This window comes from Phyllosticta citribraziliensis (assembly GCF_038025025.1).
Source record: "Phyllosticta citribraziliensis strain CPC 17464 chromosome Unknown J3D65scaffold_8, whole genome shotgun sequence".
In the NCBI taxonomy this organism is placed as follows: Eukaryota; Fungi; Ascomycota; class Dothideomycetes; order Botryosphaeriales; family Phyllostictaceae; genus Phyllosticta; species Phyllosticta citribraziliensis.
Window position 1 is genome coordinate 2,060,658 of NW_027117345.1, and position 27,855 is coordinate 2,088,512.

The 27,855-nt window shown below is 55.7% G+C and overlaps 10 protein-coding genes across 10 annotated transcripts; 5 read left to right on the forward strand and 5 right to left on the reverse strand.

The window, feature by feature from the left end:
- Positions 1-694: 694 nt before the first annotated feature.
- J3D65DRAFT_631128 (uncharacterized protein) lies at positions 695-1,375 on the reverse strand. Its single transcript, XM_066800890.1, has one exon. The coding sequence runs from the start codon at positions 1,203-1,205 to the stop codon at positions 816-818; it is 390 nt and encodes a 129-aa protein (XP_066654132.1). The 5' UTR covers positions 1,206-1,375; the 3' UTR covers positions 695-815.
- Positions 1,376-1,940: 565 nt separating this feature from the next.
- On the reverse strand, positions 1,941-2,817 carry J3D65DRAFT_631133 (40S ribosomal protein uS13). Its single transcript, XM_066800891.1, has 3 exons — positions 2,740-2,817; positions 2,515-2,680; positions 1,941-2,451 (listed from the first exon to the last, which is right to left on the reverse strand). The coding sequence occupies exons 1-3, from the start codon at positions 2,741-2,743 to the stop codon at positions 2,154-2,156; spliced, it is 468 nt and encodes a 155-aa protein (XP_066654133.1). The 5' UTR covers positions 2,744-2,817; the 3' UTR covers positions 1,941-2,153.
- Positions 2,818-3,655: 838 nt separating this feature from the next.
- J3D65DRAFT_669473 (Sec63 Brl domain-containing protein) lies at positions 3,656-5,979 on the forward strand (the record flags this gene model as incomplete). Its single annotated transcript, XM_066803204.1, has 5 exons — positions 3,656-3,685; positions 3,743-4,054; positions 4,103-4,775; positions 4,832-5,749; positions 5,822-5,979. 5 exons carry the CDS (start codon positions 3,656-3,658, stop codon positions 5,977-5,979), a joined length of 2,091 nt encoding a protein of 696 aa, XP_066654134.1.
- A 674-nt stretch (positions 5,980-6,653) lies between these two features.
- Positions 6,654-8,621, reverse strand: J3D65DRAFT_631138 (3-isopropylmalate dehydrogenase Leu2A). The gene is made up of 7 exons (XM_066800892.1): positions 8,360-8,621; positions 8,288-8,307; positions 8,213-8,233; positions 8,093-8,161; positions 7,939-8,034; positions 7,258-7,885; positions 6,654-7,205 (listed from the first exon to the last, which is right to left on the reverse strand). The coding sequence occupies exons 1-7, from the start codon at positions 8,388-8,390 to the stop codon at positions 6,970-6,972; spliced, it is 1,101 nt and encodes a 366-aa protein (XP_066654135.1). The 5' UTR covers positions 8,391-8,621; the 3' UTR covers positions 6,654-6,969.
- A 983-nt stretch (positions 8,622-9,604) lies between these two features.
- On the forward strand, positions 9,605-12,173 carry J3D65DRAFT_453239 (uncharacterized protein). Its single transcript, XM_066796366.1, has one exon. The coding sequence runs from the start codon at positions 9,961-9,963 to the stop codon at positions 11,944-11,946; it is 1,986 nt and encodes a 661-aa protein (XP_066654136.1). The 5' UTR covers positions 9,605-9,960; the 3' UTR covers positions 11,947-12,173.
- A 770-nt stretch (positions 12,174-12,943) lies between these two features.
- On the reverse strand, positions 12,944-16,584 carry J3D65DRAFT_631150 (uncharacterized protein). Its single transcript, XM_066800893.1, has 3 exons — positions 14,879-16,584; positions 14,625-14,774; positions 12,944-14,568 (listed from the first exon to the last, which is right to left on the reverse strand). The coding sequence occupies exons 1-3, from the start codon at positions 16,161-16,163 to the stop codon at positions 13,271-13,273; spliced, it is 2,733 nt and encodes a 910-aa protein (XP_066654137.1). The 5' UTR covers positions 16,164-16,584; the 3' UTR covers positions 12,944-13,270.
- An 864-nt stretch (positions 16,585-17,448) lies between these two features.
- On the forward strand, positions 17,449-18,684 carry J3D65DRAFT_631157 (uncharacterized protein). Its single transcript, XM_066800894.1, has 3 exons — positions 17,449-17,799; positions 17,863-17,963; positions 18,020-18,684. The coding sequence occupies exons 1-3, from the start codon at positions 17,545-17,547 to the stop codon at positions 18,192-18,194; spliced, it is 531 nt and encodes a 176-aa protein (XP_066654138.1). The 5' UTR covers positions 17,449-17,544; the 3' UTR covers positions 18,195-18,684.
- A 632-nt stretch (positions 18,685-19,316) lies between these two features.
- J3D65DRAFT_452880 (uncharacterized protein) lies at positions 19,317-19,947 on the forward strand. The gene has a single exon (XM_066796365.1). The coding sequence runs from the start codon at positions 19,419-19,421 to the stop codon at positions 19,761-19,763; it is 345 nt and encodes a 114-aa protein (XP_066654139.1). The 5' UTR covers positions 19,317-19,418; the 3' UTR covers positions 19,764-19,947.
- Positions 19,948-20,675: 728 nt separating this feature from the next.
- J3D65DRAFT_646922 (cytochrome P450) lies at positions 20,676-22,550 on the forward strand (the record flags this gene model as incomplete). The annotated part of the gene is made up of 4 exons (XM_066802303.1): positions 20,676-21,506; positions 21,654-21,947; positions 21,996-22,051; positions 22,523-22,550. The coding sequence occupies 4 exons, from the start codon at positions 20,676-20,678 to the stop codon at positions 22,548-22,550; spliced, it is 1,209 nt and encodes a 402-aa protein (XP_066654140.1).
- A 176-nt stretch (positions 22,551-22,726) lies between these two features.
- On the reverse strand, positions 22,727-26,276 carry J3D65DRAFT_631167 (Spt20 family-domain-containing protein). The gene is made up of 2 exons (XM_066800895.1): positions 25,844-26,276; positions 22,727-25,796 (listed from the first exon to the last, which is right to left on the reverse strand). Exons 1-2 carry the CDS (start codon positions 25,992-25,994, stop codon positions 22,936-22,938), a joined length of 3,012 nt encoding a protein of 1,003 aa, XP_066654141.1. The 5' UTR covers positions 25,995-26,276; the 3' UTR covers positions 22,727-22,935.
- Positions 26,277-27,855: the final 1,579 nt, after the last annotated feature.

The following is a 27,855-nucleotide window of genomic DNA, read 5'->3' on the forward strand; positions in this document are numbered from 1 at the left end:
CAGTAGTCAACGAGAAAATGTCCCAGCAGCGAATCCCTGCCGCGTCGGCCTGCTCGATGCGGACCCTGGATGGTCAAGGGTCTGCCAGCATGCAAAAGCCGACGACCACGACACTCTGCGTCCAGGATAGCGACTCACGATTGCAAGCGGTGTGGACCAAATTGGGCGACTTCAAAGAGCCCAACCGTCTGCCTAGTGGACAATCAAGTGGCAACAGCAAGAGAGGATCAATGGCAGCGCTGCCCTCTTAGCGAGGGTCATAATCATAACATCGTTTGTCTGCAAGCAACAAGGCAAGCTACCGAAAAAGCCCGGGGCGCCATGACTACTGCAAAACGAGCGAAGAGAGGCAAAGACAAGCAGAGGTACCCACCCAACAAGCGACATGTACTCTTCGACAGTCGTGGTCGATCAAGCTCCAGTCATGAGTGCGCCCGCCATGCAAGCGAACGAACAACAGGCGAATAGCAAACGAATGCATCCAGCAAAGTCACAACCCGACCCTGAGCACCGCCAGAAAAAGAAACAATTATGGAAACCGGCCCAATCGCGCAAAGTCGTGTCGTCGTAAAGCAAAGCGGGTGCGGGACCTGTACGGACGAGGGTTGTCCGCCCTCGTCCCGCGTAGCCATTCGATGGCTCGACATCATGATCAAAACTTTTCCCCAGGCGTGGCCCTGCATATCCTCTCGCCGGAGGCTGCAAGCCGCCAGATTCGTGGCTCGACTGGTGACGGGGGCGGGCGACTCAGTTCGCCACGAGATACAGCTGTTTGCTGCAGAGCCCGCGTTCCAGATTGCAGACCAGCCTCCCCTCTAGTCCCACCACATGGTACGTTGGACTCTTCCGTGCTCCTGTAAAACGGAGAGCACGCCGGCGCTCGTCACTTCGAGGCCGTAGATTCTTTGAAGTGGCTCGGCAATCATCGTCCAGTCCATTCGTTGCTCGTCGAACAGCTGGAGCACAATCTTTTCCAGCACCGTTCGTGGCTCCGGTACGAACGGGACGGGCGGAGGGATGCTGTCAAGGTGTCCGAGGCGTTGGAGTCGGCGCCGTTTGGATGCGGCGAGGTCTGGAGTGAAGTTGGGAACTGAAGAGGTGGAGGAGCCGCACGTTGACGGTGCCGGGCTAGAGGGAACGACGTGATCGTAAGGGGTTTCCGGAGGGAGGGGTGCCGTCGGCACTGGCACAATGTCCCGGTCCATTTGGTTGTCGATGCTGCCGTTGGCTGCGGCAGTGGGTGTGGTGGATGATAGCTGCGATTGTGCGGACGACGGCCTCAAAAGCCGTGACACAGCGTCCAGCACGGGGGAGAGCGGCCGAAAGATTTGGGAGCGCGACTTGCGTGCGCCAAGTCTCCTTGGATGCAATGGAGGCATGCCGCTCGAGTGCAATGATTACATGTATGAAGTGAAAAGAAGCTGGAGTGGTACGAGGAGAGCCTGTCTGGAGATGCAAAGCAGAGCCCAACGGGCAGCTGCACACTTACTTATTGTCACTGCATCCTGTGGCTCAGGCGATGGACATACCGAAACAGACGATGCACAGGTGAGCCAGCAAACAGCAGACCCGGCGCATGCAGCCATGAAATTTTGCGAGAGGGGCGTAAGACGGTCAAACACTATGGCAAACCAATCACTACAGTCGCGGTATCGGGGAGCGGTAAGCCTGCAGCTTTGAGGGAATGCTGTTGGGGAGCAAAGTCGTTGTCGCCGCCTCTGAAGATGCAGACTGCACTGTATATTGACGCCGGACCAGGGTGTGACGTGGTGCAGCAATGTCCAGAGGCCAAGCGCTCCGGGCCACTTCTGCGGCCTCTGGAAGCCGAGCCGCGATTCTGATTGAAAAAGAGATGGCCTGCAGGACTCGGTGAACCCAACATCGATGGAAACGATCGCTTGAAACCTGGAGAATAGCAAAGCGGATGCGCACGGATGGGTAACTTTGCGAAATGTGATTTTTTGAGAGATTCTGCACGTCGTGCATGGTACATTTCCAGCCGACTTTAGACGACCGACCAACTCTCATTTTTGCTCGTCGTAGGAACATTGCAGACCCGACAAAACCGTTGTAGCCATGCTCCGTAAAGCCATAGCAGATGCCCACCAGAAACCCACGCACTCGCCCAAAACCCCGAGAGCTCCAGCACACCACTAACCCTTCTTCTTGGAGACACCGACGGTGCGGCCCCTGCGGCCGGTCGTCTTGGTGTGCTGTCCGCGGACGCGCAGGCCCCAGTAGTGACGGAGACCACGGTGGGAGCGGATCTTCTTCAAGCGCTCGAGGTCCTCACGGAGCTTGCTGTCGACGCCGTTTGCGAGAACCTGGCCATCCTTGCCATCGACAATGTCGCGTTGCCTGTTGAGGAACCACGTGGGAATCTTGTACTGGGTAGGGTTCTGGAGGATGGTGACGATACGCTCGAGCTCTTCGGTGGTGAGCTCACCGGCACTGTGTTGTGGCCGTTAGTCCTTTCCGCTCGCGTCGAACCGGTCGCTTCGTGTGTGTATTTACCGCTTGTTGAGGTCGACATCGGCCTTCTTGCAGACCAAATTGGAGTAACGGCGACCGACACCCTTGATCTTGGTCAAGGCGTACATGATCTTCTGCTTGCCATCAACGTTGGTGTTGAGCAGACGCAGGATGTACTGGAAGTTGCTCTTCTCTCCGGAGACGAGCGCTGTGTCGAACCGTCAGCGAGAGGCCATGGCATTGCAGTAGAGGCGCCGCGATACGTACACATGGTGGGCGACTTGTCGTGGGGTCGTTCGTCCGATGGAGCTGTCGTCGTTGTCGCGGCCGCGAGGTGTGTAAGTCGGAGGGCTTTTTGGCAGTGTGGGTGCCGCTAGCTTTTCCGAGGTTCCGCCTAGCCGCTAACCCGACTAAACCGCTTTGGGTCGCGCCGGGAGCCGCAACACCTTGGAGAGCCTCCCCGTTTCTCGTCGACACGTAGAATTGCACGCTTGACTACGCATTTTGACCTCAATAGACACCAGCTCCGAGTCAGGTTGCAGTGCTTTCACTCGTGCAAGTGGCTCTTTGTCCCCGTCGCTGGCACTTTGTCTAAACGGACCATTTTCTTGGCATTCCCTTGATAGTCGCTGGCGACCAGCAATTCCACCACCACTGCAAACAAAGTGTTGTCGCCAAGTCGTTTAATTGCTGTCTAGTCATCCCAATGCTGCCGTGCTGAACATCTTCTGTCATATCAACAATTCTGCTTTAGAAGTTGCAGATTTCAAGCTTCAGACTGCGTTTGGATTTGGGCATAAGCAACGGAGCACTACAACGCCATAAAGACCTCTGCGGTTCCAAGACAAGTTGCCATAATGAAGACGGCAAGTCTTTCATAGCTGAGCGTGGAAACGTTCGCGGAGCGGCTATGCTGGTTGGCCGCTGAGTCACGTGCACGGACGTCGACTGCTGCGGCCGCCGGGACGGCGCGCGCAAGACACCTGTTCATTTGGTGCATTGAAAGCGCAACTCCCACAATACCCTGCCCCTCCGCGACAAACGATGCCAGCTGCTGAGGCAACCGTCTTTTGAGCCCTTACAGCAATCCCCAGGTCCGCCGGCACTCCATCTGCTCCAGACATCCCAGGTCCGAGCATTTCAGAAAGTTCGCGGCGTCCCGTAGGGACATTCACGGTCCACCATGTCTACCGACTACACGTACGACGAGCAGGTACGAAGCTACTGCGCGCCAAATCTGGCACTGGATAGATGATAACCGGGGCTCTAGGGACAATTCTTTCCCTACTTCGTCACCACAATCACTGGCTTGGTCACCATTCCAATCACCATTTCGCTTCTCACCCGCGGCAAAGAGCTTGAGAACACAGCACCAAGAATAAAGTCGGAATACGCGCCACAGAACTCGGACCTCATCGACGCTCAGCGGAGGAAGCTATGGAGAAAAGAGCGCAGGCTTGGGAGAATCATCCTCGCCGTCGCCGGTTGGACCGTCATGGCGTGGATGGTTTACCTCATGGTCGTCACTGCACGGACTGTGCCCAAGATTTGGGATCCTTATGAGGTCCTTGGCGTGTCGCGAGTAGGTTTGCGCAGAGACCGACAGACGGATGGATACTGACATTCGCAGTCCGCCAACGAGAAGCAAATCAAATCCCACTACCGCAGACTGTCCCTCACGCTGCACCCCGACAAGATCCAACCGGACCCCGAAAAGAACATTACCATGGAAACGATCAATGACCACTGGGTCGAGGTCACAAAGGCCTTCAAGACGCTTACGGACGAGGAAGTTCGCAACAACTACTTGCAGTACGGCCACCCCGACGGTAAACAGAGTTTCAGCATCGGTATCGCCCTGCCAAAGTGGATCGTCACTGAAGGAAACGGAAAGTTCGTCTTGCTCGCCTACGGTCTGGTCCTGGGAGTTGTGCTCCCCTACTTGGTCGGCAAGTGGTGGTATGGAACTCAGCGTGTCACCAAAGAAAAGGTCCTTGTTTCGAGCGCCGGCAAGATCTTCAAGGAGTACAAGCCGGAGATGACCCCCGGTAGTGTTTTGCACGCCGTGAGCACTGGTACCGAGTTTGAAGAAGTGCTCAAAGGCAACAAAGCGGAGTCGGGTCTATCCAAAATCGAATCCAGCATCTTCAAGGAGGGCGAGCTCTCGCCACTGGCCGGGGGACTATCTGTCAAAGATCGCGAGCAATTGGAGAACCTCGAAGAAGGAGCGCGGAGAAAAGCGCTGGCTCTCCTGTGGGCGTACCTTGGACGGGTAGATCTGGGTGACGCCACACTCAACGCAGGTATGTCTTTGTTGAGACCTCCGTTTCTCCCAAGGCGAGTTGCTGACAGACTACAGAAAAATACGAGGCCGCTCCCATTGCTTTGGAGTTGAACGAATCCTTCCTTGCCACCGCGCTTGCGTATGGCAATATCGTTGCCATCCTGGCGTCTTACCGCACATCGCAATGCTTGATTCAAGCAGTGGCGCCCAGCTCATCACCGCTGCTTCAACTCCCTCACTTCACCCCTTCTGTTGTTCGCTCGATTGAGGGATCCAGCGCAAGGGCGCATATGTCTGTACAAGAGTTCATGGGCCTCGCATCGCAAGAGAGGCGCAAGCGTGCAATTGGCTCTGGTCTCCTCAATGACAGTCAATTGACTGCCGCCGAGAAGGTGGCGACGCAACTTCCATTCCTGCGCGTAGACAAGGCTTTTTTCAAGGTTGTTGGAGAAAAGTTCATCACTCCCGGTAGTCTGGTTCAATTCGTCGTCAAGGCTCGCCTCATTCCTCCCGGCTTCCAAAACGTACCCGAAATCACCGAGAAAGATCTTGCCGACTCTGATCCCAAAGAGGGCGACCTGGACGCTCTTCATGGCCGCAAGAAGGGTGTCGAGGCCGAGGAGGCGAAGAAGGCCGAACTTGCTGGCCAACCTCCTCTCGCACACGCTCCCTACTTGGCTCGCGACCACTCCCCCCGATGGCACGTCTTCCTCGGCGACAACAGGCAGGGCAAGATTGTCGTCCCGCCTTTCACCTTCACCAAGTTCGACAAGCCGCTTTTCGACGAGGCAGGAAACCCGACTTACAACGTGCAAACGCTTAAGATGCAATTTGGCGCCCCGCCGCAGGCTGGCCAGTACAGATTCACAATGTACATGGTGTGCGACAGCTACGTTGGCATGGACACCAAGATGGACGTGACGTTGAGCGTGGACGAGGCTTCCAAGGCCGCGGAGATTGAGGAAGAGGAAGAGATTAGCGAGCCAGAAGAGGGTAAGTCGCCATCCTCACCACACCGTCCGACTACAAAAACAGCAGTAGCAGCTTTGGCTAACACCATTCCAGATTCGCTGGCAGGCCAGATGAACGCGCTCAAGGGCGGCGAGACCAAGAAGCGCAAGTCGGCGGCCGCCGACGTCGACGACTCGGACGAGAGCGAGACGGACGAGGACGAAACGGATGACAGCGAGACGGACACGGAGACGGACACGGACGAGGAGTAGATTGACTTGCCATGTTCCCGTCGCCCACAGTGTTGTTGATGATTCTCCGCTTTTCGTCGTCGGCCCCCTCCCCCCCTTTTTGTTGCGATTTTCATCATGGGCAGGGCAAAAGAAAGAGGGGACTCCACGTAGGTACCACCTCTTCTTCTTGTACGAATGTAAGGATTGAAGGCAAAGCATTATCAGGCGTTCTTTGGGAAGAAACTAGGCGGGGAGGGTGCGTGCGGTACAGAAGAGCCGCTTCTTGTTATTTTTCGTCGTCTTCAATGGTTTTGTGTTTGCCATACGTGGTTGGTTGTGGGGTCGTCTCTGTATCATCCATAGTCTGCAGTCGAGAGCCCCCCTGTTTGTTACTCCTTGTCGGCTTTTCTAGTTCCTTTTCCTCTTCGTTTTTGATGCTCCTTCTTCTGCTTCGTGCAGCAGTGTGGGAGCGAATTTGCCCAGATGATGAGCGAGCGCGGTGGTTCGTGGTGGGTAAGTATCTGATCTCAATGGCAATCGTATACCTTGTCTGTGCAATCCTTTTTCTTGTGCTCGGCGCCATCTACCGGGTGGGTGGTATAATTTCGACGTCGCGTGATGTCGCTGCCATTGTGCTAAATCACGTTCGCAACAGCCAACAATCCAGTCGACTTAGTCACTTCACATCAGCACTGACGCCAGCGATCAGAAGTCTTGCAGAATACTTTTCGTTTGTGATCAATGGCGCCTCTCGCATCTGGAAAACCCGAAAAAGGTTGTGAAATCACTCTCCGCCCAGTGGCACTGATTCTCGCTGTCATAGATACCACGACAAACGCAAGCCCCAAATTTTGCAGCCCAGCTAGCTGATCATCAAAGCATGAACTGTCTTCCTTGCAAAGCCCGACTTCTGACATAGTAAAGGCTCGATTCTTCCAAAATATGTAAGAGCCCAATTTTTCCCTTTCTTCCGAAATCACATGCCTCTAGCGTCTGGAGACCTTTTCCCCCGCGAGCAAGATGAACAGCTTATTGCTTGAGGAGCTGTGTCAGCTCCGCAGCAACGGCGTCGCCGACCTCGCTGGTGGAGTTGGAGCCGCCAATGTCGGCGGTGCGGATGTTGTTGTCAATGACGTTCTTCACGGCCACGTCGACGGCCTTGGCCAGCTCGGGCAGGCACAGCGAGTACTTGAGCATCATGCTGATGGAGAGGATGGAGGCAATGGGGTTGACAATGCCCTTGCCGGAGATGTCGGGAGCGGAGCCTATTTCAAATTAGTTGCAAATAAGGACGGGACGATTGGTGAGTAGATGTACCGTGGATGGGCTCGTAGATGCCGTTGACCTTGGTCTTGCCGTCAGGAATGGCGCCAACACTGGCACTGGGCAGGAGACCCAGGCTGCCGGGGATGACGCTGGCCTCGTCGGAGATGATGTCGCCAAAGAGGTTGCTGGTGACGATGACGCCGTTGAGGGCCCTGGGGTTCTTGACCATCAACATGGCGGCCGAGTCGATGAGGTGGTGGCCAAACTTGAGCTGCGGGAACTCCTTCTCCATGACCTCGGTGAAGACCTTTCTCCACAGGCGGCTGGTGGCCAGGACGTTGGCCTTGTCCAGACTCCAGACCGGAGCCGGCGGGTCCTCCTGCAGCGCCAGCGTCGCGGCTAACCGCGTGACGCGCTCAATCTCGGGGCGCGAGTAGGGCTCCGTGTCCATGGCAAACCCGCTGCCGTCGTCCTCCTTGCGCTCTCCAAAGTAGATGCCGCCCGTCAGCTCGCGGATGATGTTGAAGTTGGTGCCGGCAGCGACGGATTCCTTGAGGGGCGAGATTTTGACGAGGGATTCGGACGCGAAGAAGCAGGGACGCAGGTTTCCAAACGTTCCCATTTCCTTGCGGAGCTTGAGGATGCCCTGTTCCGGGCGGACCTTGCCTGTGCCCCATTTCTGCACGCTTGATCAGCCCACCTGTGCTATTCGAGAGATCGTGGGGAACTCACGGGTCCACCGATGGCTCCAAGGAAGACGGCGTCGGCGGATTTGGCGGCGGCGAGAGCTTCGTCGGTAAGGGGGCTGCCGGTGGCATCAATTGAGGCCTGGCATTGTGTTAGCCAGAGTGAACGCAAGTGGGAGGTTTAGTTTCTTCTTTCTTACACCTCCAAGCAGCTGATTGTCGAAGTTGAATTGGATTTCTGGCTTCGCCTTTTGAATGGTTTGGAGGATCTAGTCGAATGAGCAGGAGCTTCGGATATACCATGGGGAGCTCAATGGTACCTTGAGAGCCTCGGTAGTGACCTATGGAGCTGCAATTAGCATTTGTAAATAAGATGCGGGGCGCGAAGAGCTCACTTCGGGACCGCAGTGGTCACCTGTGGACAAAATCAGTAGGTGGCCCTTGGAACTTCAGCGAGGACAACTCACCGGCAAAGACGACAATGTTGAAGGAAGGCATGTTGGCGATACGTGGTGTTACAGAGGTCGGCGTCTGTGGTTCGAAATATTATGACAAGAACGAGGTGGGGAGAGAGGGACGCGCCGATGTCGGCCGCTGCTACGAGCGGAGCTCGCGGTCTCGGCGTTGCGGGGTTCACCATCTCAATCCACCTACATGTTCTTTGCCTTTTCTCTCCAACCTTCTCCCAAACGTCGGCATTCTGTTTCGCTGTGCCTGTCCACTGACAATGAAGGCATTGGTCGTTCAACCTCCGAACAACGATGACGTCGACCGCTCGTTTACGTTCGCTACCTAGACGTCCCTCCCATCCTTCCAAGCCATGGCCGAATTCCACACCAGACATGGACCCAATTGTGACCCTCATAGAACCGAAATCTGCCAAAATCCACAGCCATGTCGCTTGGTCGCAGGGCTAGCTACAAATAGTCGTCGCTGAGGTCAGACCGACCTTTTTGGCCCCAACCCGCCGCTGTGCACCGCCTTTGTCGACCATCGCTTCCACCAAGCCATACCGAGGCTCCTCTCCTCTGGCGGTCACAATCTCTTTCGCATGAGGAACATTGTATGCGCTTCTGAGGTCAGCAATCAAAGCCCTGAAGTTGGTTTCTGGCGAGTGCCGACGTCAAAGACTCGTCGATTCACGCGCGCCATGATGCAATTGCTTCTAAAGAAAGTAGCCATTTCAGCCCCCATTTCTGGATGTGCGTCGACTCTCGACTTTCCAAGCACTCAATGTACAGCGGGGACTTTTGTTCAAGTTGGAGCGAAAAGAGCTTTAGCGCGCAACCAACACGATCGAGCCTTTGAGATCTACAAGTCTGTTGGGGTCTCACACTCAAATTTAGCTCTTGCATTCGAGGCGCCCGGTCTTTCGTCGTCAGTCTAACGTGTTTGTCGTCCAGGCACACGGCCGAGCGGCGCGGCCCTCGTGGATGACGGCCTCGAAGCCGCTCTCGTGAGCGGAATGGGGTTGTGGCGTCCCGTCAGCTGCGGGGGATCGGAAGCCTCTGACATTCCGTCGTACCGTACGCGACCAAGGCCGACAATCTTTTTGCTGTTGTTGATGCGCTAATCATTGGTCACTCCTTTGCAGCCTAACAGCTGCTTGGAAAAACTCAATCCGGCAAAACCGACTTGTGTCAAGAAACCATGGATTACATGAGTTCGCTATGCAGGCAACCATAAATCAGGGTCTTCTCACCGCATATGCCGTGGCGGTGCGCGTTTCTGAGGCTCTTGTTTTGGCAGTGCCACACCTGGATGGCACTCAGCCCCGGACCGGAGCGGGTTGCAAGGCAGCCTTGGAGAGAGCCTCACTGACCGTGGGGGCAGTCGACGCTTTGATTATTTATACATTTATCCAGCGTCATAGTTCTTTTGCGCGTGCCTTCTCCGCCAACATGTCCAAACTTTACGTCTTTGTCTTTTCCCTCCTCTCGCAGCTGTCTTATTTGCTCTTTGCAGGCACGAAAAAGTCACGACCTTGATTTCTGCTGACCTTTTCACTCATCTGCCTCTGCAAGACACTTTCCTTTTTCTTTTCCATTATTAAGATTCTAAACCAAGGATGGATCACACAGGTCAAAACCAAACTCTCCCAGAGTCTAGTATCCGAGGGCCAAACATGCCGCCACACCAAAACCAATTATCAATCGCCAATTTGCCCTCCGGGACATGGGACGTCAATTTTTGCGGAAGTTGCCCCCGTTGTCATCAATGGCACAATCGGATGCTCCTGAGATTGTCTCGACTACCTGGCGTCTGGAGCGGAATACGGTGCCAGAGTTGCTCGTTCAAATGGTTCAACATCACCGGGGACTCCCAACACATAACGCTCATTTCTCATTATATGGTCAAGCTTGGTCCCGCAAATGTCCTGTCACAACGAACAGTATCTGGAGACCGAGGAGAGGGCCTTGGAATGGATTCAATTCTGGACCAATGGCACTCGATTAGTGCGATGGATGGCCCGGTGCTTGCCAGCACTGGTCCGCTAAGAGCTCTACAAGATCACACTATTGATCTTGCGCCTGGTCGCCAATCAGTCATTCCCGGAGCTCTGGAGATCGGCCCACCTGCCAGAAAAGCTTCAAATGCTTTGGACCTGGATGGAGCCACTGAAAATACCAGCCGACAAACTTCACGCGGTCAAGTCGTTACTCTGCGGAGTCGAAAAGACAGCGACATTCATTCAGAGTCGAAACGATTTCCACGCCAGCCAAGGGATCCAAAGGGGGCAAGGCAATCAAAAGGAGCGAGCAAAATGAAGACGAAGATCCGCAAAGCCATCACCTTGTTGCGAGGGCAAGGAAATTTGAGACGAGACCACACTACGCAAAAATCCACATCTGAGTCTCTCGCAATATCAAGTCAAGATCAAACCGCAACTGCCGTTCTCCGGAATGGACCCAAGGTTGAGCGAGCCAAGATTCGAAAGCCTGCTCCTACAGCCATCTCGCGATCAGCCACCATTCAGCACACTCGCTGCAAAAGTGCGCCGGAAGAGCCACAGCATAGATTTGAAGACGAAGCATTCCAGCCACTATTCCCGAGGAGTAGTCCAATCAGCCCAGCATGCCAGAACATCTTCCCCCAGGACTTTTCCGAGCTGAGGCGACCCCGATCTTTGGTCGCAAGGCCTCTCCTGTGTGCCTGTGACCCCGACTGTCATTGCAAACGTCCAAGCAGCTCTCTCGTTGCAGAACGCGCACTGACGGATCGCGCCTCGATCTACGGCCTCGACCTCGCCCAGGCAGAAGCCCACACGAGGCCTTCTCGACGCTCACACGAGCTTGCGTTCATCGGCACCGGCTTTGGCGGCGACTCCACCACCAGCATCCAGAGTAGCATCCTGCCACCCCAAGACTGCGGTCCAAGCAGCAGCAGCCGCCGTCAGCGGCCGACGTCGCTCCACTTTGGCAGCGGCGGCGGCGGCGCCCTGGCGTACGAGAGCCAGGCAACGACCGCATACGCGCAGTCCGAAGGCGCCACGGCGAGCGACATCAGCGTGCCCACGCCCCGCACGTCTTGCTTCCAGCAGCAGCAGCGTGATCTCTTCTTGCTCGCGCCGCCGGCCAACAACTCGCCGCGCCCGCGCGTGCCGTCACCAAGCTCCGTAGCCAGGAGCTCGCCGTCCATCCGCATCCCTCACCAGCACCACCAACCCCAACCCCAACCCAACGATCGCGCCAGCGACTCAGCACCTCCCAGTCACAACCGCAGCTTCTTCGACCACCCCGCTACCGACAGCGTCGGCGGGCGCGCGGCCTCCGTCTCGCCTATCCAAGAAGTCTTTGACGCATCGCACAGCGGGCCTGTTTCCAGTCTATCCACCGAAGACGACGAGGACGAGGATGTCTACCACGAAGTCCCCAGCCCCACGGAGCCCCGCGTCTCTCACGACAACGGAAACGACGGCCAGGGCCGCCAAAGCCTCGGTCGTGGCCGCTTCGATGAGTATTGGCGGCAGCGGCGGCACGAGTCGCCGTCGCTCGAGCAGCAACAGCGTGGAAGCCGGAGTCCGGGTCCGTTGAGCGTGCAGCCCGTCACTTGACTTTGCGACTCTTGTGTGCGTAGGAGCTGGCTTGATCGGCCTGTTGGTTTGATTGTGTTGTCTTTTCTTCGCTTCTTGTTGACTGTTGCTAAAATGTTTGATATTTGTGCCTGCATGTCCGTATTCCAGCCATTCTGCTTATGTTTCCATTTTTGTTCGCACGATCGATAGAGGAGGAGGACGTAGACGGGAGGATGCAAAGGTCGACATACGGAATGGCTGGCTCTGAACAGTGATGGGAGGAGAAACCAGCATTGAATCGAGCCGGCAGCAAGCAGACGGCGGCGCAGGGGGGTTTTGTCTAAATTCATCCATCTCATCTTTGCTCTTCTATCCGTCTTCGCTTCCTCCTCCTGTTCTTCTTCTCTAGCTGCTCGTTTTCCTCTTGATACCCCCCGCCAGCCAGCCACTCTCGCTCTATTTAGTTTTACATTAGCTACTCACACTGCTACTCTATTCTGCTGTTCTGTTCTGGTCTCTTCTCAATGACTGTACTGCACTGCTGCTGCTGCTGCTGCTGCTACTGCTACCGCTGCTTCTGTCGGCTTTGTCCTGCCAACAGCGCAGCGCCCGTCGACATGTCAGCGGCAGTTGTCTGTATTTTATCGAGGTGGGTCGGCGTGGTAGTAGTATGTATCTAGATCTGTTGATGTGGCGGCATAGACATTTACGTAGGCGGCGCAGGACAATCAAAATAGCCGTCTGTCGTCTCTGCCTGTCTGTCTGCCTGTATAACGCCCTCATCAGGCCACATGGATAATGTAGGTAGGCTACACACATAACTAGGTTCGGTAAAGCCAGGCTACCAGTCGCCAAGGCCTTCTCTCGTTCATGCATGCGCGCATGCCTGACTGCCTATACACAATGCGCTGCCTGCCTATCTGCCTGCCTGTTTGTCTGTTTGTCTACAACAATCCAATCCATGCGATCTGATACATAGGTAGTAGGGTGTGTAGGTAGGTACTCTACGGTACGCCACAGCAGCAGAGCTCCCGGTCATCCCATCCCATCCCATCCCATCCCATCCCGTCTCTGGCTGGCTGCCTGGCAAACACACACGCACACAGCATGGCATCCAACGATCAACCAACGACTTTCGTGATCCAACAACAGCGACAACCAACGACAACCAACAGACGCTATGCGAAACTGCCAACCAAATGCTCATCCAACCACTCATTCACATCCAGCCCACCCACCCACACTCACTCGCTCCCACGCATGCATGCATTTCGTCTAGATGACCCACCCATCCACCCACTTCGCTCTCGCCATCGCCTGTCCAAACCAATCCAAACACGACCCCATCACCAAACCCACCTCACTACGACACCGCCGCAGCGCCCCCGCCGCCAGCACCCGCAGCCGCAGTCGACGACAACGGCGACGCCGTCGCAAACACAGGCGCCTTGACCAGGACATTGCGGCCCCAGATGCGCACGCCGAGGCCGACAGCCATACGCACGCGCGGCGGCTGCTGCTGCGACGGCGGCGCTTGCTGCTGTTGGTCGTCTTTGGCCGACGAGCCACCACCACCAGGCGGCAGGCTGACTTGGCTACTGCCGCCGGGCGGCGGCGGCGGGGGCGCTGCCTTTTTGCTGCTGCCGCCCATCAGGCCGCGGAGCATGCCGCCGCCGCTGCTGCGCTGCTTTTGCTGTTGCTGCTCCGGCGGCGGTTGTGCGTGCTGCGTCGACGACGACGGAGAGCTTTGCGCGCCGTTGCCTCCGCTGCCGCCGGGTGTTTGCGGCGGCGCTTCTGCGTTGCTGTTGGCGTGGTCGCTCGGGTCCGCGTCTGTTTCCGATGACGGCGCGCCTTCGATGCCTGAAGTTGGGCTGTCGGCGTGTTGGAGGACGCCTTCGGCAACCGGCGCCGTCAGCGCTGGGACCGCGCCCCCGGTTTCCACGCGCATAAACTCGTTCATGATGCCGTGGCCGGGAGGAAAGTATTCAATGCAAAGGTCGCGTGACTCGAGCGGCAGATGTAACAGGATGCTAACAGACAGCTCGACAATCATGGGAATGCTGCTCTTCAAGTCTGGTTGTGCCGATGGCTCCATGCACTTTTCGAGATGGTGGAGCATGGCTTCGTTGAGCATCTCGATGAAGCTCTCGCGGTTTTCGGTGGCCTGGGGACTGCGAAGCTGCTCCGAGAGGCCTTCGAGGGTAGCAAGACGCCAGCTGACGATCTTGGACGTCAAGCTCTCCTCCTCCTCTTGGTTCAGTGTGAGTGGGGCAAAGCGGCGGAGATTCAATTGAATTGATTTGAGTTGCGCGGAAAAGATCTGGTCAAGATCGGGGTGGAAATACTTGTTGAAGATTTCGTCGACCAACCATGCACTGATAAAGGCACGACCAACAGCCGTCATTTCTTGCTTACCAGTCGTACAGGCCTCACGGTTTACAGCCGTCTGAAGCCATTGCGGGATTGCGTTCCACTCTTTGCGGATGTTGAAGGCGAGCTGAGAGATGAGTCCCTCCAGGCGGTTGAAGCGCGCGCTGTACTCTCCGTCATCGAGGGAAGAGCGCGATTGGGAAATTCGCTGGCTAGCCAAGGTATTCTGCAGCTGATGCACTTGGTTTTGTTGCTCAAAGAAGTAGCGCTTGACCTTTTGGTACTTTTCGCCTGTCAAATGTAAATCAAAGTGGACATGACCACTCCATCTCGTCCCCATGACTTACGCAGAATGTCGTGATCTTTGAGAATGTTGCGCAGCTCGTCTTCACTCATATCGGAAAATGCGCGCGAAGGAGATGGCGTGCTTCTGCCCAAATCCGAGTCTGGTCCGTTGCCTTGTCTGGCGGCGCTCCGGGTTGGTTGGCCTTGTGATGCTGCTGGGACAACATCAGCGCCAAATGTCTGGACGCCCGACGTTGGCTGCTTACCCTGTTGGTCCGGTCAACTTTTGCCAATCGTGAAATTGATGTTCTTTGACTTACTTCAGATCTGCGATTATGTTGCGCCGCGGGAGCCATGGCGGAAGGGGGCGCGCGGTCTTGACTAGGAGTGATGGGTACAGTGGAAAGGTCCTGAGGGCGATTTGATGCAACAGGAGGAGCAGGATGCGAGCTGGATTGTTGTTGTGGAGCAACCTGGAGTTGCGCTGGGGGCTGCTGTTGTTTGTGCGATTGTTGCGGCACTGGCACGCGAGCTATTTGAGGACGGTAAATGTCCGACTGTGGAGTGCTAGTCTGCTGTTGTGGAGCGGCAGGTTTTGGCTGCGGTATAAATTGCAGATCCTGTTCCTGCTGCTGGCGTGAACCGGGCCGAGCCTCGTTGTCCTGTGGCTGCTGCTGCTGCTGCTGCTGCTGCTGGAGTTGTTGAAAGACGTAAAAGTCGTCTGGACGTGAGAATGATGGTGAGTTGGGTTGTGGAGGGTAGCTGCCAGTCGACTGCGGATGGATTTGAGGAGGTAGTTGATTGTGCTGCGTTTGTACCTGAGGGGGATGCGCGTACTTTTGGTACGGAGGTGGCTGTGGGTGCGCGCTGAAGCCACTTATACTGGGCTGCAGAGGGTGGGGGCTGAATTGGTATTCGCCTGCGCTGCCACTCCGGTAGCTCTGATCGGTGCTGACCCTTGGAACTGAGGGACGACGATAGTGGTCGGCGGCTTGCGAGGGACCAACTGTCGGAGGGGCAAAGTGTTGGTCCTTTGCGGGAGGTTGTGGTGCAATGTCGGGTTGGAGCTGGAGAAAAGGGTCAAGTTGCGAATAAGGGTCCTCGTTGGCCTCGAGGGGAGCGGAGAGATGGTGAGAATTGTGCCTCGACGTCAGCCAGGGCTTGTGTTCTGGCAGAGGCTTGGAGGAGCCGACTTCTTTCTTCCTGACCGAGACTCGTCTCCCCAAGGCTAGATTGGGGGACTTGTCGACGCTTTCCTTGGACGAGTGACCCAGACCAAGCCTGCTGCGGAGCGAGCGCTTCTCCTCCTTTGGTTGTCCTTGGCTCAGCAGATGGGCTGGAGGCGTGGTGTTGTAGGTAGCATAGAGGTTGTCTGGCGGGGGAGGATGAGGCACGGCGGGGCTCGAGACGGCGTTGGAGGGGCGGCGATGGAGCGAGGAGGAGGAGAATTTGGCGGGGGCCTGGTGGTTCGACGGGTGTGAGGAGGGGTGAGACTGGTGATCGTCTTGTGCAGCGTAGCGGTCGAGGTGGTCTTGGACAGGGCCGCAGGGTAAGCTTCCAGCAGCAGCGGCGGCGGCGGCGGCGGCGGGACGGGGGTGCATTGTTTGACGGCTTGGCTGCAGTTCGGGGATGAAAGAAACGGGGACTCACCAGAAGAAGTGGAGGCGATCGAGGCCTGCGACTTGTTCAAGAACGAGGGCCTGAGGTTGGATGGCATGGCCGTCGCGTCGCGGCTTGGAGTTGACTTGCTGCTGGAGCTGGAGCTGGAGCCGGACAGAGCCAAACCGAAGGCTGCCTGCGGGGCTCCAAAGGGATCAGCAGCAGGGCTCCCACGGACCGAACAACAACGCTGAGGAGTGCGCGTCAGACAGTAGACGCCTGAGGTGTTTAATCACGGAGAAACAAGACGGTGCGATGGATGGCGGTCGCCATGGCCATGGCGCGAGACGAGTCGAGTCGAGTCGGTGCGCTGGCTGGCCGTGGCAGTGCTGAGTCTGACCTCTGACCTCTGCTGGAGGAGAAAAGGTGGTTTCTCTCTCTCTCTCTCTCTCTCTCTCTCTCGCTCTCTACAACCACGTCGACAGCTCGTTCGGAGCGTCGCGAGCACCAGGGCAGACACGCACAGCACTGCCTGACAGCGCGGGCCGGTTGGACGTGTTTATACACGTCAGGCCTGGTCCTTGCTACTTTAGCCTCTCTCTATTTTTACCTCCCCTCCCCTCTGCTCCCCATTGCAGGCAAGCATCACAGGCCAAGCCGCGTCCTCCCGCCCTCTGTCCAAACTCTGTTGCTCTCTCGTCAACGCTACAACGCAACTGACTGACTGACGGACGGACTGACTGACTGACTTTTGCTCGGCACGTAGCAGCAGCAGCAAGGCACGTCGTCGTCGTCGTCGTCGTCGTCGTCGTCGGCATCGCCGAATCCACTCACACCCTCCCCCGTTCAGCTCGTCTTGGTGACCGGTGAGAGAGACATGAAATGGTCGACGTCTGAGAGACAGCTACGTCGGTTGCAGCACCACCTCGCACCCCAGCCTCATGGCCAAAAGTCAGAGTCGCACAGTCGTCCCGAAGAGCGAGCCCTTGCACCGCTTGGGACCTCGGCCCGTCGATTCTGTCCATTCTGGGGAGAAGTGTACTGACCGGGACCTTGGGGGAGGGCTTGTCGTCTGGGTCAATGTCCCAACCTGGACGCTGGAGGCACGCACAGCCATCCATCCCATCCATGGACAAGGCCGACAGTCTATTCCTCGTGCTCCCACGCCTGTCCACACCCGCGGCGTGCCATCCGTCGTGACCGGGTTCTTCTTTCCTCATCGCACTCTTCCTTTGTAACGTCCCATCTGCTGGAAAAAGATATATAAAGTGCTTGCATGCTCCCGCAATCCATTCTCTTTCACCACCCCGCTCCGACAGTACAGTACCTGCATACACTGACATCATCATAATCATCATAATCATATCTCAACCTTTACTCAAAATGCTCTTCTCTGCCCTCATCCTGACCACCTCTGCCGCACTTGCTGCCGCACAGCTGGACCCCAAGGAAGTCTGCAAGACAGCCGGAGCTTGCCTGAGAATCAAGGAATTCTATGCCATTGAGCCCGCCGATCAAAAGTCGGCCGACCACACGGCCATCGAGTTCAACATTGTCAACGACAATCCGCAGTTCGGCGCAAGTGCCGAGTGCGAAGCGGATTGGCCGTACGGCACGCAAGGGTGGCCGCAGCAAAGTGTAAGAATCCCCCCCATGGCCGGCAATATCGACCGACGTTCCATGGTAACACAAAGAATGTAGAAAACCTGCAGCGTCGACGCCTTTTCCTTTTACGTCAACGGCTTCTCCGACATTGACCAGGACTTTGTCATCGAGGCAAAGCATGGCTACCGGGACCCATCGTGAGTGCTTCCACGTCTGTCGCGTGCTGCTATCTGGTGCTAACCCGACCGACCAGGGTTGCTGGACCGCCAACGCCCGGCAGAGCTCCCCAGGATTTTGTCACCAACTTTGCCAGAGGCAACGTGAGCAAGGAAACGGTCGAATGCGAGACGTTTGGCGTGAGCTACAAGTTCTGCCACCTCAAGGAAGACGCAGAAATCCTGCTCCCGATATACGCCAGAACGGCCTAAGACGGCATGGCATCCTCACGAGGCAGCCCTGAGTCACGACTGCAGTGAGCCACAACGACCGGACGACAAAGACGGCTGCCTTGTTGAACCCAGTGACAACACAGCACTGGGGGGCCTGATTACGAAACTCACGACAAAAAAAGACGAACGACGAAGACGCGGTTACGAGAGGAGGGCAAAGTTTAATGTATAGTAGTGGACGGCGGAAGAGGGCTCTGTTGGACAGTCCGTAATGTCTCATTCGCACGGCGAGAGGAGCCGGTGCCCAACACACGTCCCCAGGCAGGCGAGCGGACGGGAGAAAGTTGATACCCCGCATGTCGCTATGGTAGCAGCAGAGGAGCAGTTTCCAGGTCCATGTGCAGGCCGTGCAAGTGGCTACCGGGAAGGGTTACCTAGTGTTTTGGAGCCGGGCGGCCTGAGGCCGATGGATCGGCGCCGATTCGAATAGAGTTGCCGTGGCAGCCGCGGGAAGAAGACGGTTATTGAAACTCTTTTTGTTTTTAAACTTCACGAGAAGACAAGGTCTCGGGTGCCGTCTAAAAATGTTCGTCTTTGTGGGTCGTGGTCAGACAGGGCAGGCAGAGTCATGGCCAGGCTGTCCAGGTGGATGTCAAGGGCAAATGAGCCCGCTCAACTGCCTACATGTAGCAATCCGTATGGTAGGGAAGAATGACGCAGGACGAGCCATGGGATGGGGTGTGATGGGCCAGGATGGCTCGACCCGAGCCGCTACCGTACGCGATGCACCATGCGGCGGCGGGGGTATCCCAGCTGGTGTGGCTGGTGAAGCTGCGCCACCTCAGCCACTCCTGGAATGATCGGCAACTGGGTTCTCCAAGTAGAGGGAAGTGGAATTCATCGAATCTTCTCCCTCCGACTGGTCCCCCCTCGACTCGCCCATCACCTCTCGTCGGGCCTCGTCTCGCCATGTCTCCTCGGTCAGCCTCGCTCGGCGAATCATGCCATCCCCAATGTTGGTCACCAACGACCACTTCAATTCGCCTCCGACCCCTGTGACTCACGGCTCACGTGAAGTCCCATTCAGTCACATCATCACCACTCACCACTCACTCACCACTTTTGCCATCGCCGGTCTCGGACCCTTCATCCGAACACTTGGGGCATATATAGAAAGTCATGGATACATCTGAACCATCAACACCCCCTTAGCCGCCACTCTTACCTCTCCGTCAGGCTCCTACCTCCAAAGCTTCATCAATCATGGGCCAGCGCCACAACCGCCGCCGCACGAGGAGTCGACCTCGCAACAGGATGCCCTTTCAAAACAACATGTGCTTCCCTCAATTCGACCAGGCCATATCGACTCCTCCCGCGTTTTCCCCGCACGCCTTCTGGTCTTCTCGCCCTTCCTATCCTTATACTACGTCATGGTCCACCTCGGCTACACTCCAAAAACACCATGTCCATCCGAGACCCCTAGACTGCCTCGAGACGCAGACCCTCCGCATCTTCGGCGGCGAGGCCGGGGACGGGCAGATCCTCTGCGCACCCATGCTCAAGGTCGTCATGGACCTGTTCAACGACATCGATTACGTCGACCCCTGAGCTGAGCTGCACCCAGCTCTGCGCGATGGACCTCCTGACCTGAACCGACTTGCTGAGAGACCCGTCTCCGCAGTGGCTTTTTTGGTGGCGGAACCTTTATGCTATCCACGATAAGCGCATTTACGCCTCACGAACAACCTTCATTCGGCGTCGCCCCCACTCAAGCGTCGCTCTGGCGCCCGGCACCAATCAGCGCCCCTCGAACAAGGCAATATTTACTGCACGAACTGCGGTCCTTTTCACACGTCAGGAAATTCGACCAATACGCCAATAGACTAATCCTTGTCAGCCTGACAGGCCCGGTATCACAAACCTCGCCTCAGGCGCAGGCATAAGCCGAGCTGTCAATACATGCAAAGCGAACATGCATGGCGTTATATATTTATCTTTTGGCCCAATTGGCATTATTCAAAAGAGCATCCCCTGGCGCGAGTCTCTTTGCTTCTCAAAATTTGCCATTTCAAATCTTGTTTCCCTGGGACGTCATGTTTTTTGCCGTCAAAGCCATTATTTTCTACTGGGTACGCTTTATCCCCGAGCTTTCGACCTTTCTCCAGATCTGACCATTCGCTTAGCTCGTTTACCGCATTTGGCGAGTCTTTTACAACTTCTTCCTCCACCCCCTCCGCGCTTATCCCGGTCCCGTCTTGTACCGGGCAACATGTCTGCCTCGTTTCTACGATGTCATGAGCGGTCGTTCTGCTCCTCGCATGACGGAGCTGCACGAAAAATACGGCACTGTAAGCTCGGTCTCTTCCGGGTTCTAGCAAAAGCTCACAAAGCAAGGTGGTGCGGTACTCGCCAGATGAGCTGAGCTTCATCGAGGGCGATGCATGGAAAACAATCTACGTCAACGGCAACAACAAGGCCCCGTTTGCCAAAGAGCCGGCGCACTATCCTCTTCCGCCAGACATGCCCGCCGGCCTTCTCCAAGACCTCGACGACGCAAGCCACCGCCGACAACGCCAAGTGTTTTCATCCGCCTTTTCGGAGCGAGCGCTGAAGGACCAGGAACCGCTGCTGCGGACTCATGTTGAGCGTCTGATGGCGAGGCTGACGGAGCTGTCCAACCAAGACGTCGACATTACCGATTACCTCAACTTTGTCGCCTTCGACATCATGGGCGATCTGGCCATGGGGGCGTCGCTGGGTCTGCTCGTCGACCGCGACTCCAAGTTCGCGCCGTGGGTGCGCACCGCCGTCGGCTCCATCAAGCTGCTCATCATCCGCTCGGCACTCGGATTCTACGCCCCGCTGCTGGCCAAGGTGCTGCTGAGCATCCTAGCCAAGCCGCTGAAAAAGAAACGCGAGGAGCACGGCAAGCACACCATGGCCCAGGTTACCAAGCGACTGTCGACCAAAACGGACCGGCCAGACTTTTGGACGCTCGTGCTCGACGGCAAGAAGCAGGGGGCTGACGGCGGACCGCCGCTCAGCTTGGGCGAGATGCACGCCAACGCCAGCCTCTTCATGATTGGCGGCACCGAGACGACGGCGACGCTGCTCAGCGGCGCGCTGTACCTGCTGCTGGCCAACCCGGGGTGCCTGCGGCGCCTGACGGACGAGGTGCGCGGCGCGTTTGCGTCGCCCGACGACATCTCGCTCGAGGCGCTGCCGCGCTGTCTCTATCTCAACGCCGTGCTCGAGGAGTCGCTCCGCGTGTATCCGCCGGTTGCTGAGGGCTTGCATCGCGTGGCGCCTGCGGGCGGCGCGGTGGTGTGCGGGCACTTTGTGCCGGAGGGGGTAAGTCGACTGCCTGCCTGCCTGCCTGCCTGATCTCCTTCCTTCCTTCGTCATCATCATCATCAGCCCCCTCCCCCTCCCCTCAATCCACTCAACGAGCCAACCCAACCCAACCAACCACCCACCCTCCTCTAACATCCCCCCTAGACAGTCGTCCAAATCCCACACTACGCCGCCTACCACTCATCCCTCAACTTCTCCTCCCCGCACTCCTTCCGCCCCGACCGCTGGCTCCCCGCCGCCGCCACCGACCCGGCGTCGCCCTTCTTCGCCGACAAGCGCCGCGCGCTGCAGCCGTTTGGCGTCGGCCCGCGCAACTGTATCGGCCGCAACCTCGCCTACCACGAGATGCGCCTCGTGCTGGCGCGCCTGCTGTGGGGGTTTGATGTCGTGTTTGCTGAGAGGATGGGCATGGGGATGTTGGGGGGCCAGGGGGGTGAGGTGGGTGGAGAGGGGGAAGGCGAGGGGGATTGGATGGGGCGCCAGAAGGCGTGGGCTGTTTGGGAGAAGCCGCCGTTGTGGTTGCATTTTGTGCCTGTTGTGAGGTGAGTGGAGGGGTGAGGGAGGGGGAGGCTGGTGGGACATGTCTGTCTGTCTATATATCTGTCTATACACATGTATATCGAGAGAGACGCCGTCAGGCTGTCGTGTTGGATAAGCCATGCATGCAATTATTCTTGTCGTCGAGTCGGGTCGTATACCTACCTCCATCGTCCGTCAAGCTTCGGCGAACAACCCACATACATATGTATAGTACGTGTCGACAGCTGCCTGCCTCCGCATCTCCATCTCGTAGCACATATACACTCGTCAAACCTGTGCATTTCCCCTCTGCCCCCCCCCCCCCCCCCCCCCCCCCCCTTATCAATCAATCAGACACAAACACATCACAGTCCACAAAGCCACCACGTCTCTCAGAATATGACGTGTTGATTGAATAGATCGCAACCCTTGCCCTTGCCCTTGCCATCGCCCTTTTGTGCGCCCTGCCTAGCCCACCCTGACCCTACACCCAGACCCCAGACCCCAGACCCTAGAGACTGACCTGACTCCAAGCCCAAGCCCGAGCACCATTTTATCAAGCAGAGCAAAGCAAAAGAATAAGAGAGAATAAGGGAGATAAGAAAACGTCAACCCCGACCAGCCAACCGACCAATAACCAGTAATTTCTCGTGATGGAATGGGTAAGGTAAGGTAAGGTACGTAGCGTACGTACGTACGTACGTACGAACGAACGTACAGCGGCAAGGAAGAGAGGAAGAAGAAAGGGGGAAAAGGGGCAACGACGTAGAAAAAGGTAGCGGGGAGAGAGAGAGAGCCAAAAAGAAAATGACGACGTCCAAACGACGCCGGCCCAGCAAGAGAGCAAGAGAGCAACAACGACAGCAAAGATCCAATCAGCTCGCCGACCTACTGCTCACTCACCCACTCAGCCCATCCCGTTGCCCGGCTGCCCCGGCCTCCCCATGCCGCCCTGCCACATACCGCCCATGCCGCCCATCTGGCCCATCATCTGCTGCTGCGGGTGGCCCTGCTGGCCCTGCTGCTGCTGCTGCTGCTGCTGCTGCTGTTGCTGCTGATTGCGCTGCGCCAACATCTGCTGCTGCCGGATGAGGCGCGCCATGTACTGCTGCTGAGCCTGCTGCTGGTCAGGGGTGGTAGCACCGCCGGGGACGCCGTTGGGAGGGCCACCGCCAGGGCCTTGACCGGCGCCGCCGCCGCCGCCGTTTTGCGCTTGCTGCTGCGCTTGTTGCTGGTGCGCGACGGCCTGCGCGGCTTGCTGCTGCTGGAACTGCATCCGCCGCATGAGCTCGAGCTGCTGAGCCATGTTCATGTTGCTGTTCATGCCCGCCGCCGTGTTGCCCTGCGGCCCGCCCTGGCCGGCGGCCGCGGCGGCGCCCGACGTCGCCATGCCGTTCATGTTCATGCCGCCCATGTTCATCTGGCCCATGTTGCCCATGGCGCCCATGTTCATGCCCGGGCCAGCGCCGCCGCCGTTGGGTTGGTTCATGTTGTGCTGCTGTCCCTGATTCTGTTGCGCCTGCTGCTGCTGGATCTGGCTCAAGACCATCTGCCAGGCCCGCATGATGCCCTGGTTGCCACCCTGCTGTATCAACTGCTGGATTTGCGGAGGGACGTTGGGGGCGCCGCCGAAATGCTGGACCATCTTCATAATGATCCGCTCCCGTTGTTGCTTTGCGCGGAGCTCCTGCTGCTGTGGTGTCATCTGCATGGCGGGGTTGGCCATCATCGGATTTGTTTGGTTTGGAGGCCGTTGCTGGACGCCGTTGGGTGTGGCACCTGCGACCTGGCTCATTTGGTTGCGCATTTGTTGTTGTAGCTGGATGTTGTACGATGTCGGCGCCGAGTTCTGTCCTCCATGATTCTGCGCTTGCGCCATTTGGTTCTGCGCCTGCATCTGAGCCATGTGTTGTTGACGCAATATTTGCAGCTGCTCGTGCGTCACGTTTTGGGGTGATCCGCCGTTGCCCATCGCATTTTGCTGCTGCATGCGTCGCATCTGCTGGAGCCTGGCGAATTGCTCGTGCGTCATCCCGTTGGGCAATTGCGGAGTGCCGTTCATCATCACTGGCGTACCCTGCATGCCCATGGGGCTGCCGTGTTGATTTACTCGGCCGGGCTGAGGCGTCATGTGGCGTGTGACGGGAACTGCTTGGCCCATTTGTGGCGTGCCTTGGACCATTTGTGGTGTTCCGTGAGCGCTGCCTGGGTGTTGGCTGCTTTGCTGGCGCGACATTTGACGAGCCATGTGTTGAGCGCCAGCGGAGTGAGGAAGGGCCGAAGGCGGACGTGGCGGACTGCCAGCTTGACTCGAAGATGTTGGAGCCATTGGTACGCCTCCCATGGCATGAGTCGCGACAGCATTGGCATTGATGACCGGCGACGCCTGCATCGGAGTCTGATGCCGGACCATGGGAGAGTTTTGCGGAGGTTGTGACAGTTGCATCGGGTGTTGTTGGGATCCCATCATGTTGCCGGAAGCCTGTGCGGCCGCAGCTTGAGCACGGCGGACTTGCTCTTGCTGCTGCAAAGCGTGCTGACGTTGCTGTTCCTGTTGTTGGGCCATGAGCCGGTGCTGCTCGGCTTGCTGTTGGTGTTGATTAGCGGCTTCCCTCTCCCTCTGGCGCGCCTCAACGGCCTGCTGCTGCTCTCTCTTGAGCTGGGCTTGTCGGGCTTCCTCCTCCTTTTTGAGCCTTTCGGCTTCCTCGTGTTGGATCTTGATGTTTTCAAGCGTTTTGAATCGCGAGAAGCGTGGCTCAAAGGTGGCTGCTCCACCACGGAGGCCTTCGCCATCGCCATTCATCTGGCCAGACCCTGTAGCCGGTGCCGAGCTATCGCCAAACAGCATGAAATTCTGGTCGGCGTTGAATTGCGCCTCGTCCGCGGCCAGTTCTGCTGTCGTGCGCTTGCGAGTCTTGGGTGCCGGCGGAGGATTCGTGTTAATGGGATGAGTGGTTGCTTCGATGAGGTTCACAGTCTCTGCCAAGCTGTGGGAAGGTTCGAGGTAGAGCGCGGGTGCGGTGGAGTTGATGACCTCGGCCTCAAAGGCGTGGATATTCGATTCATCGAGTATCATTCTTTGTCGCTTGGCGGGTCGTCCCAAGGAAGGCGTCGGCGGTACAGACGTTATCGGGGTAGGTGGATGTGCGGACATGGGAGTTTGAGCCGTCCTCGCCTGTTGCCTCCGACTGTTCAGGTCGGGCATTGGGGTAGTGGCCAGGAGCTCAATCTCTAAGTGGCGCGAGAGTTGAGTGGGAAACAGAACCTTGACTGATATTTGTGGGCTTTTGGGGCCAGCCTTTGCAATATCCTGCGAGGCTTCTTTCTTTTCTTTGCATGGTTGGCTTCCCGAGGAACTTGGTCGCTTTTCGATCTTGGTTGAGTTGGCTGTTGGAGGAGAAGGATAAGGGACAAATGGAGAGGGGGTGAGGTGGTCATTCCAGTTGTGGATCGAGCCGGGTATCGTGTTGTCCTTCTTCTGGTTGGCAATCTGTGCGCCTGTTGGAGGCTTGACGTCGGCGACACGGTGATTGACAATCTGTACTATCAAGCAACCATCGTAGAATTGCACCCCAGCCTTGAGCATCTCCTCGAGCATGAAGTGGGGCACAGTACCGTCCCGTAGATGTTGAATCAGCGCCTTCATGGGCGAGTTGTAGGGAAAATTGCCGTCTTGATGTTCGAAGCGAAAGTGGTGTTGGTGGAGATGGATGATGAGCGACGGTGAGTTGCCCCTGAACTTCTTCAGAATGTATTCCTCGGTGATGACTGGTCACGGTGAGTTGAAGCCGGGGAAATGTGAACGGGCAACATACCGTATGGCTTCTCCATCACCTTGTCGGCAGTAACGGCACTGTCGGCCTCGTTATGTGCGATCCTAGTGCTGCTCCGAAGCTGCGACGGGCGTTGAGACTCGCGGCGCTGGCGAAGGGCCTGCGAAGGACGGATGGGAGCTGCGGTCGACATGGTGGCGACTGTGGAGAGGCAGTGGTTTCGCGCGACGTGGTCGCGATGGTTGTTTAGGTTGCGATGGCGCTCACATGACACGCGTGCGGCGGTCGGTCGGTCAATCGGAGTTCGAGGGACGTTGGGAGAGGTTTTGAGGGTACGCGATCACGGCAAAGGAAGTCTTGAAGTCGATGAGGGCGAAAGAATGCGATGAACGGGGATGGTGTTGGTGAGAGGCGACATCAGGATCACCGCGAGGAGGTGCATGCGCGGTAGGCCAGGCTGGGCAACGCGGAGGCGGCAACGGGCCCGCTCCGGCCTTGGCCGAACCGAACCAAAGTGAAGTGGAGCTGACCGCCCAGTCGGAACTTGCAACTTCACATCCAAACGCATGTATTCTTCACAACCCACACTCTATTCAAATCCACCTCAGATTATAACAACATAATGATTAAGGAATTATATAAAATTAACTATTTAGCCACCTATTCTTACCTTTAGTTAAGTATTAATATACTTAATAAGGTATCTTCTAAGAAACTACTACTCTTTATCCCTCCTAATAGGCTAACCCTCTATTCTAGACTAAAAACCTAGTCCTAAATACTAGCTAACTCTACCTATATACCTTCTCCCTCTATAGCTAATAGTCTCTAGCTCTAAATTAAATAAGCTATAGTTAATAAGATTAAATACCTTAAAAAGGGTTAGGAACTTTTCTACCCTTTTCTTTCTATCTTAGACTAGTACTATAAGGCTTAGCCCCTTATCCTAACTAAGGGGCTTACTAATAATAATAAGAGGGTCCTCTAGGCTCTTTTTAATAATCTTTCTACTATTACCTACTACTACTATATAGTATATACTTAATATAAAGACCTAGGTAAATATATACCTATTATATCTAGCTCTACTACTTCTAGTAGTATAGGTAACTATACCCCTCCCTTAAGTATAAACTCTATAGCTAAGATTAGAGGTAATATATATACCTAGGCTATTAAGTATAGTACTATCATAATAGGCGTATACGCGCCTATACAAGTACCAGGGCCAGTATAGATAAACCTAGCATTATATAGTTATAAGAAGTACAAGCCTCACCTTAGGTAGTAGCCTACTATAGCTTAGGCTAAAACCTATAGGCTAGTACTAGCTACTATAGCCTAGTACTAGCCACTATAGCCCTAGGTAGATACTATATAATAGCCTATTAATACCTTACCTTTATAACTTACCTAATAATAACTAAGGACCCTTATATAAAGGATAAGAGGTAGAATAGTATAAAGAAAGGACTAGGAAATATATAGGTAATAAGTATCTTTTATATTTTATTCTTTTAACTTATTAGATTTAATTAAGATATATATATATTCTTTAGTAGTTTACCTTTAACCCTTACCTATATAATAAGAAATCTATAAGTTATAATAGATATAAAAGATTATTCTAAGTTTTAGCTCTATCCTACTTCTTTACCTATAAAGGTATTATAATATTTAACCTAAGTAATATTATATATAGCTATAGTCTTATATAAGACTACTTATTACTTTTCCCTAGTAAACCTAAGTTATCTTTATTAGGTATATTAGTATTATCTAAGGACTAAGGAGTATTAAGTATATATTAACTATAGAAGTCTTTAGTTAAGGCTATAGGGTAGTATATAAATATCTAGGAGGTATCCTATCTATAACCTGCTTAAGGGATATTCTAAGTAGAAGACTATAAAGATAGTATAGCTAAGAATAAAGCTAATATATCTAGTACTACTAAAGGTATTAGTACTAGTTAATTAACTTAATAAGATTTATATAAAGGGACTAAAGATTTATATAATACTAGATACTTATTAAATAATAATAAGAGGGGA